The sequence below is a fragment of the Piliocolobus tephrosceles genome, chromosome 3 (genome assembly GCF_002776525.5).
Source record: "Piliocolobus tephrosceles isolate RC106 chromosome 3, ASM277652v3, whole genome shotgun sequence".
Lineage (NCBI taxonomy): Eukaryota > Metazoa > Chordata > Mammalia > Primates > Cercopithecidae > Piliocolobus > Piliocolobus tephrosceles.
In genome coordinates this window covers 146,582,901-146,592,359 of record NC_045436.1, presented here as the reverse complement: position 1 = coordinate 146,592,359, position 9,459 = coordinate 146,582,901, and the positions used below count along the sequence as shown (strand labels likewise).

At 44.4% G+C, this 9,459-nt stretch overlaps 1 protein-coding gene across 4 annotated transcripts in view; it reads left to right on the top strand.

Annotated features, from left to right (window-relative positions):
• Window positions 1-906: 906 nt before the first annotated feature.
• The window catches only part of UBE2K (ubiquitin conjugating enzyme E2 K), a 91,058-nt gene continuing 82,505 nt past the window's right edge, over window positions 907-9,459 (top strand). Inside the window, exon 1 of one of the 4 annotated variants that reach the window (XM_023224699.3) lies at window positions 907-1,251. In XM_023224699.3, coding sequence (XP_023080467.1) covers window positions 1,189-1,251 — 63 coding nt within the window. In that variant the 5' untranslated portion in view covers window positions 907-1,188. The remainder of the gene's footprint in view (window positions 1,252-9,459) is intronic. The other 3 variants (XM_023224700.3, XM_023224701.3, XM_023224702.3) reach the window with 3 other exon arrangements.

The following is a 9,459-nucleotide window of genomic DNA, read 5'->3' as shown; positions in this document are numbered from 1 at the left end:
GATCCGCCGCGCCAGCAAAAGCGTTTTACTTTTATCTGTACTCATTTACTCATTCAATATTTATAGAGTGCCTACTATCACCAAGCACCTTTGTAGGCCTAGGTATACAGCAATAAGGCTCCCCCTCCCCCATCCCAGTCCCCTGAAGGGCACTATAATTGTTTCTATTTCTCCAGTTTTCAATTTAATGTATATGAATTTTCACATGCTTCAGTTCAGTGGTTCTCATAGTGTGGTCCTCGAACCAGCACCAACAGCAGCAGCAACTGGGAGACTTGTTAGAAACGCAGACTTAGGCCCACCCCACACTTTAGGGATGGGCACAGAAGTGAGTATGTGTGTGGTGTGTGTGTGTGTGTGTGTGTGTGTGTGTCAAGCTCGGTATTAAATAGGTCAAAGATCAACATCTGACTTCTAAACCCACCCTCAGGCCTCTCCACGGAGTACCTGTCTTAAACCCAATCTGATCCAACAATAACCAGCCTTAATTCAATAATCTGTGCTACCTGAGATGATGGGAATAATCGTGGTACTATAAATGTTGCAGAACAAAAACGACTGCAGTGGATTTTCTGGGGCTACACCAACTGAAAATGGGTCGGACCGAGATCCGCGAGAGCGTTTTCCTGCGCTAGACACGGCGTTCAGCCTCCGGGTTCCGGGGTCTAGCTGAGTCAGGGCGGCGTTCCAGCCGAGTGCGGCTTCGGGAACCCGTTCGGCTGCGCCCGAACCTTCGGTCAGAGGCCAGCGCTGGAAGCCCCGACCACAGGACCCGGGTTTAAACAGGAGCGGAGGCGCCGGGTAGGACCGGGCGGGCCGGCTAGGGCCGGCCAGCCTGGAAGCCGCGCCCTCGCGGCCCCAGACGCCGGCAGGGCGGAGCCACGCGGCCGCAGCCCCAGCCGAGACGCGAGCTCGTGGCTCCGGCGTATGGGGGCTACAACGGGAGCGGCTGCGCCGCCCGGCCGGGTCAGCGTCGTGCGCATGCGCCGACCCGGCGCCATTTTGGTGGCCGGGCGCGGAGGTGATTCCACACTGAGGCGAGCGCGGCGGCCGGGGTGGTAGTGGCAGTGTTCGTGTGCTCGGGTCTGAATCGCCGGGGGAGGAGGCGGTGGAGGAAGAGGTGGCGGCGGTGGCGGTGGTCGTAGCGGTGGCGGAGGAGGCGGGTACGAATCAGCTGCGGGCGGAGACATGGCCAACATCGCGGTGCAGCGAATCAAGCGGGAGTTCAAGGAGGTGCTGAAGAGCGAGGAGGTCAGAAATGAACTCCCGGATATCCCCCATCTCTGCCTGGAGCGGGAGGGTCCTCCCAGCTGCGACCCCGATATCCCCGGGAGTCCTTGGGTGGCCCTCCTTGCGGCCGCCCTTCTGCCTGTGAGGAAGCAGCAGTGTTCCCCTCCTCCTTCCGCCGCCTTCCCCTCCCTTCCCAGAGCGCTAGGATGAACGGTGTCGCGGGCGGGTGGTCTGGGGTGGAACACGGTTTGGGGAGCTGATGGACAGGGGGGAGATCTCGGAGGGATGGAAGCTCACGAGAGAACCCGAGGCGGTGGCCACAGCTGGAAATGTGGCTGTGGGGTGGGGAGGGAGCAGGCCGAGCCTGAGAAAACCCGGGAAGTGGGTTGGGGGAAGGGGAAAGGTGGTAACTGGATCCGAAGAGCAGTACTGCTCAAAGGCCTACACTTTTGAGGGTATTCGGGGTTATTGCCTGTCAGGCCTTCACTGTTCTTTTCGTAGGGGAGGAGCGGTGAGTCCAAAGGTATTGATTAGAAAGGAAGGACATTCAGAGTTAGTCCTTCTTAGTTGGGTGTTAGGAGTTAAAGGGAGACAGAATACTGTCTTATTTGGTGGCGGGGGTAAGGGAATTTTCACCTGAGTTAGCAGGTTAATTCCAAATGAGATAATTATCTCTTTTCCACTTAACCCCCAAATTCCTAGGCCTCATATTTATTGACATCACAATCTTTTTTGAGTGAGCAAAGGCGAGGTGTTTGGTGTATTAAAGACATGTAAATACTTTTAGTTAGGAAAAAAATAATGGAATGTATGAGTAGCTTATTTCAAAATATTGTTTACAAGTTACCGATCAGAGAGACTGTCCTAAGTGCCTCTGTGACTCGTGTTGTGCCACGAAACTTCATTATGATGTCCTTCATAGGTAACTTGATTCTTACTTTTGAAAAGTAGACCTATTAAAAATGTGAGATTTCACCAGATTAATACATTATTTCATTTCCTTATTAAGTGAGTAGATTTATCACGACTTAACAGATTTTCAAAAAAATTGCCTGCTGTTGCTCTTAAGTCCTGCAGATTTTATATACATTAGTACTACGTTTATTTATGTAAGATATTCACAATGCTCTAGTAATTTGACTCAAAATTATGCAAGTATTAGTACAGTTTGTCGTACCAAGATGAACAAGAATGCCAGATTGTCTTCCCCACATGAATTAAACAAGAAGTAGTACAGAAAATGATTATTTTCAAGATTCACATACCATTATTGAATATATCATTGCTATTTGTGTTTTTCTTTTACGGTTAGTACTTTGATAGTGTCAATAATGATTTGTGAAATTCAGCATTCTAAATATGTGATGAGTATACATGGAGAAAAATTACTTAAAATTCAAAAATGACAACAGACTTATTGAAAGTAGTAGTATGTAAGTCATGATCGGTTTTACAGAGCATGTGTATGAACTCTGACCTCTCTGTTCATATGCCAAAACTCTGAATGGAAGGATGACTTTGTATTTTTGTGGTACAATGCAGAAAGAGTCAATAAGTGTCTGTACTGATACAGTGAAACAGCAATTTTAACTTATTTAATATGAAAATGTATTCCAGGTTAGTTGACATACATACTCCTAAAGAAAGATAGCAGCTAATATTGTTGCCAACAACCTGAAACATTTCTTGTTTAATAAGGTTGTACAAGCCTGAAACTTAATAGACTTTTAGTGCTTTATTTTCTGTTACAAGTGGTAAGTTACTGCGTTGGTAATTAATATGGTCTCTTTGCTTTTTATGAGTTGACTTTTCACTGTGATTTTCTTAGTACTTAAGTTGAAGATGACCAGAAATACTTGTATTGCTCTCTAGTAATGCATATTGTTAAAAAAAAAAAAACACTGCTCTTTATACGTAAGGGATGATGAAGCCTTACTTCAGATAAGCATCAAAAGTGTTTCAGAAGAAGAAAACAGGAAATGCAGACAGGTTTTTTGTTTGTTTGTTTTGTTTTGTTTTGTTTAGAACAGTACCTGTATAAATATGGAAGGAAACTTGGGAAAATCAGTTACAAAGAACATTTAGGAAAGAGTCACATCATTTAATCTTGCAATAAATATAACCAATAAATGGCTTATTTTCGCCAGTATTTTTTGATATTTTAGTAGCCCCAGTTCTATAAGTGGATTGTTATTTTCAACTCAGTGAAGACTTGTAGTATAGTCCGTGTGTTTCCTTTGTAAGGGTGTAAATCCAGTCTTTTGAATGGCCGATCAAATAAGTATTTCATCATGTCACTTTTTTGGTAAATCTGCACTTTACCAAAGTTTATTTCATGTGCTTGTATGCTTCCGTTTACTAAGAACACTGGTTGATTTAAGGACTTTTTGGGGTGGCCTTGTAAGTGCCTTTGTAAAGATAGCTGACGCTTACTGGATTCTGGTTATGAGAGATTATAAGTGACCATTCTTAGAGGGTGTTAATTAAAATACAGCCAACAAGATAAATGTGAAAAGCAAGATGCAGAATAGTGTGGAAGAGGCCACCATTTGTGTTAAAAAGAGGGGAAATATGTGTATTTGTCTGTATAGGCAAAAGGTTTCACAAGAAATTGGTAAAATTGATTGCTTTCTGTGTAGAAGAATTGGGTCTCTGGGGCATGGGGTATAGATATTTTTTGAATTTTGTGTCATACGAATGTGATTTACTCAAAGGCACAAGTTGGCCTCTTTCCCTTAAGACAGTGTTTGGAAATTTGTCAGATGTTTCTTTTTATTTATTAATATTTATTTTATTTGTTTTAGATGTTTGTTTTTAAATACGAGTGTGAATTTTAAGCAGTTTTAAATAATATTTCAAAGTTGTTAGGCATGGAATATTGATGTAAAGTACATTTTATAATTTATGAGTAGGATTACGTTTTATAATTTATGAGTAGGATTACATAAGTAAATTGTTGATTGTGAGGATATAAACCCATAATCAATGTTTTATTCATAGGTTGTATAATTTACTATTAGTTATTGCTGCTGTTAATAACTAGTTGTCATTTGTAGAATGGCTAGTTGTTCTTAGTGTCATTTGTTTATACGTTATTGCTAATTCTTAAGAACAGTTCTTTAGATTTTCTATTTCGTAGATGAGAAAATAGAGATTTAGAGAAGTTAAATTATTTGTTTGCAAACACAGAGCCTGGGATTTGGATCTAGGTCTGCTTGTGTTCTTATTGTACGACGCTGTCATGACTTGCCAAGGATAGGCATGCTTTTAATTAACTTAAAAAATCGAGCCTGGTTTGTATTACTGGTTAAAGGATTTAAACACAGTTTAATTTGCTAGTTTAAACTCATTGAAATAAGTGTTACCTATAATTAGCTTTAAGATTTACTTGAATTTCTTTTTTTTTTTCTTTTGAGAAGGAATCTCGCTATCTCGCCCAGGCTGGAGTGCAGTGGTGCCATCTCAGCTCACTACAACCTCTGCCTCCCAGATTCTAGAGATTCTCCTGCCTTAGCCTCCCGAGTAGCTGGGGTTACAGGTGTCCACCACCACGCCCAGCTAATTTTTGTGTTTTTAGTAGAGACGACATTTCACCATGTTAGCCAGGCTGGTCTCGAACTCCTAACTTCAAGTGATCCGCCTGTCTTAGCCTCCCAAAGTGCTAGGATTACAGGTGTGAGCCACCACACCCAGCCAGATTTACTTGAATTTCAACATACAGAATATTTTAAAATTTGAAACTTGATGAAATAAAACACGCTTAAATCAGTTCACTTACTCTTGTTGGTCTTATGCTGTATGGCACCTGTTGGTTTTTCATGTTGTAATTGCACTTTGGTAACATTTTCTTTCTTTCTTTCTTTCTTTTTTTTTTTGAGAGAGTTTTGCTTTTGTTGCCTAGGCTGTAGTTTAATGGCGTGATCTCAGCTCACTGCAACCTCCGCCTCCCGGGTTCAAGCAATTCTCCTGCCTCAGCCTTATGAGTAGCTGGGATTACAGGCATGTGCCCCCATGCCTGGCTAATTTTGTATTTTTAGCAGAAGCGAGGTTTCTCCATGTTGGTCAGGCTGGTCTTGAACTCCTAACCTCAGGTGATATGCCTGCCTCGACCTCTCAAAGTGCTGGGATTACAGGAGTGAGCCACTGCGCCTGGCCAACATTTTCTGGTCTCATAGGGCGTGTTTAAATCTATGGCATAAACAAATTGGTTTCATGAAAATTACTATAGTACATTAAGTTTTCCTTCATCATTTAAATAGATTTTTGTATCTGTTTTCCTTTAAAATTTTAATGTATGCAGCCGGGCGCAGTGGCTCAAGCCTGTAATCCCAGCACTTTGGGAGGCTGAGACGGGCGGATCACGAGGTCAGGAGATCGAGACCATCCTGGCTAACACGGTGAAACCCCGTCTCTACTAAAAAGATAGAAAAAACTAGCCGGGCGCGGTGGCGGGCGCCTGTAGTCCCAGCTACTCAGGAGGCTGAGGCAGGAGAATGGCGTGAACCCGGGAGGCGGAGCTTGCAGTGAGTGGATATCGCGCCACTGCACTCCAGCACTCCAGCCTGGGTGACAGCGTGAGACTCCGTCTCAAATAAAATAAAATAAAATAAAATTTTAATGTATTCGATCTAGCTTGATCTAGATTATTCTATAATAAAAGTAGTTGTAAATCTCTAAAAGTAAGCCTTTTGATTTCTGTAGATCATGGGTTTTTTAACCTTGGCACTATTGATATTTTGGGCAGATAGTTATTTGTTGAGTGGCTCTCCTGTGCATTGTGGGATGTTTAGCAATATCCCTGACCTCTACCAGTATATGCAGGTAGCACCACAAACCCCCAGTCTGTGTCCCCACTATCTCTTCCTGCTGGATGCATTAACTAAAAATGTCCCCAGACTGCCATATGTTGAGAACTATGTAGACGAAACTTTTTTGATACAGAGTCTTGCTCAGTCACCCAGGCTGGAGTGCAGTGGCACGATCTCAGCTCACTGCAACCTCTATCTCCTGGGCGCAAGCCATTCTCCTGCCTCAGGCTCCCGCGTAGCTTGGATTACAGGCGCCCACCACCATGCCCTGTTAATTTTTTTATTTTTAGTAGAGACAGGGTTTCACCATGTTGGCCAGGCTGGTCTGACAAAACTCTTTAAAAGAGTATTTATGGGCCAGGTGGGGTGGCTTATGCCTGTAATCCAGCATTTTAGGAGGCTGAGGCTCGATTGAGGCCAGGAGTTCAAGACCAGTCTGGGCAACATAGTGAGACTTTGTTACTACTAACATTTTAAAAAAATCAGCCAGGCCCGGTGGTATGTGCCCATAGTGGCAGCTACTTGGGAGGCCGAGGCTGGAGGATGCTTGAGCCCATGAGGTCAAAGCTGCAGTGAATTTTGATCATGTGACCGCACTCTAGCCTGGGCAGCAGCGAGACCCTGTCTCAAAAATGAAAAAAGAAAATAATTCCTGGCTATTTATTAATTTTATAAGAAGAACACAGCCAGGCGCAGTGGCTCACGCCTGTAATCCCAGCACTTTGGGAGGCCGAGGCAGGTGGATCACGAGGTCAGGAGAGCGAGACCATCCTGGCCAACATGATGAAACCCCGTCTCTACTGAAAATACAAAAATTAGCTGGGCATGGTGGCATGGGCCTGTAGTCCCAGCTACTCGGGAGGCTGAGGCAGGAGAATTGTTTGAACCGGGGAGATGGAGGTTGCAGTGAGCCGAGATGGCACCACTGCACTCCAGCCTGGCAACAGAGCAAGGCTCTGTCTCCCAAAAAAAAAAAAAAAGAATACTTTGAGACTTAACTAACTGTATCAGATGTGTAAGATAATTTATCTAAAGAATAAATGGACCCGGACAATAAAGACACAAAAAATATATACTGGCTTTGAATGTTTTATATTTAAAACTTTTAAGTTTGTTCCCCCTTTTTAATGTTTTTCTGTTAAAATTTCTCCCTTTTGATTTTAATAAAAAGATAAAATTCTCTACCAAAAATGAATGTAATGAGAATTTGAATAGTTGTTTAAGACTAGAGGCAGGCGTGGTGGCTCACATCTGTAATCACAGCACTTTGGGAGGCTGAGGCAGGAGAATTGTTTGAGTCTGGGAGGTCAAGGCTGCAGTGAGCAGTGATTGTGCCACTGTACTCCAGCCTGGGTGATGGAGCAACACACTGTCTCCAAATAAAGAGTAGAAAAGTGGTTTTTAAAGTTTTTATTTTCATTTTGTTTTTCAAAAGTGTTTTTGAAAGTTATGCAAGTTACAGTTTTATGTAATATTTAAATAGTATTTTTTATGGGTTCTGAAATGGGTTGAGCAAGGAAAGCCTATAGATTGGATTAAAAAAAATAAAAGTCTGTGCAGGTAATATGTTTGGGGTGAATTCCTTGTTTACACTGTTACAAAGACTTTGAGCTCTGTCCATTGGGCGTAGCTTTAGACACATCTGGGCTCCCCTAGCTTCTTCCCTTTTTATTTGTTTTTTGTTTGTTTGTTTTGAGACAGAGTCTCACTGTCACCAAAGCTAGAATGCAGTGGCGTGATCACAGCTCACTGCAGCCTCTAACTCCCCAGGCTTAGGTGATCCTCCTACCTCAGCCTTCCAAGTAGCAGGGACTAAAGGCATCTGCCACCATGCCCAGCTAATTTTTATTTTTTTTAATTTTATTTATTTAGTTTTTGAGATGGAGTCACGCTCTGTCCTCCAGGCTGGAGTGCAGTGGCCGGATCTCAGCTCACCGCAAGCTCCGCCTCCCGGGTTCACGCCATTCTCCTGCCTCAGCCTCCCATGTAGCTGGGACTACAGGCGCCCCCCACCTCACCCGGCTAGTTTTTTGTATTTTTTAGTAGAGACGGGGTTTCACCATGTTAGCCAGGATGGTCTCAATCTCCTGACCTTGTGATCTGCCCGTCTCGGCCTCCCAAAGTGCTGGGATTACAGGCTTGAGCCACCGCGCCCGGCCTTGCCCAGCTAATTTTTTGTAATTTTTTGTAGAGTCGAGGTTTCACCATGTTGCCCAGGCTGGTCTCGAACTCCTGGGCTCAAGTGATCCTCCCGCCTTGGCCACCTAAAGTGCCGGGATTGCAGACGTGAGCCACCATGCTTGGCCTGTCATCCCTTCTTAAAAACTATACACTTTTTTTTTTTTTTTGAGACAGAGTATCCCTCTGTCGCCCATGCTGGAGTACAATGGTGCCATCTCGGCGCCTCCCGGGTTCAAGCAGTTCTTCTGTCTCAGCCTCCTGAGTAGCTGGGATTACAGGCGTGTGCCACCATGCCTGGCTTTTTTTTTTTTTTTTTTTTTTTGTACTTTTTGTATTTTTAGTAGAGACGGGTTTCACCATATTGGCCAGGCTGGTCTCGAACTCCTGACCTTGTGATCTGCCGCCTTGGCCTCCCAAAGTGCTGGGATTACAGGCGTGAGCCACCGCACCTGGGCTTTTTGGTTTTTTTTTTTTTTTGAGACAGAGTCTTGCTCTGTCGTCCAGGCTGGAGTATGGTGGCACAATCTCAGCTCACCACAGTCTCTGCCTCCCGGATTCAAGCGACCTTCATGCCTCAGCCTCCTGAGTAGCTGGTATTACAGGTGCACCCTACCACGCCCAGCTAATGTTTTGTATTGTTAGTAGAGACAGGGTTTTACCATGTTGGCCAGGCTGATCTTGAACACCTGACCTCAAGTGATCCAACTGCCTCGGCTTCCCAAAGTGCTGGGATTACAGGCATGAGCCACCACTTCAGCCACCACTGCCCAGCCAAGACTATATACTCTTATTTCCCAGTGAATACATTATTGACAGTTTTTGAAAATATTGACTATAGCCCCAAAAGGCTTAACTGGTTGGAGATACAGGGCAGACAAAGGATAGATAAAAATGGTAGGGGCAAAGAGTAAATACTATGGGTTTCTAAGGGTATCTGTATGAGAGAGATTCCTTTTTGTTGTTGTTTTGTTTTGTTTTTGAGACGGCGTCTCGGCTCTGTCACCCAGCCTGGGGTGCAGTGGCTCGATCTTACTCACTGCAACCTTCGCCTCCCAGGTTCAACCAATGCCTCAGCCTCCGGAATGGCTGGAATCCGGGAATTACAGGCATGCGCCACCCTGCCCAGCTAATTTTTTTTTTTTTGAGACAGAGTCTCGCTCTGTCGCTCAGGCTGGAGTGCAGTGGCGCAGTCTCAGCTCACTGCAGGCTCTGCCTGCTGGGTTCACGCCATTCTCCTGCC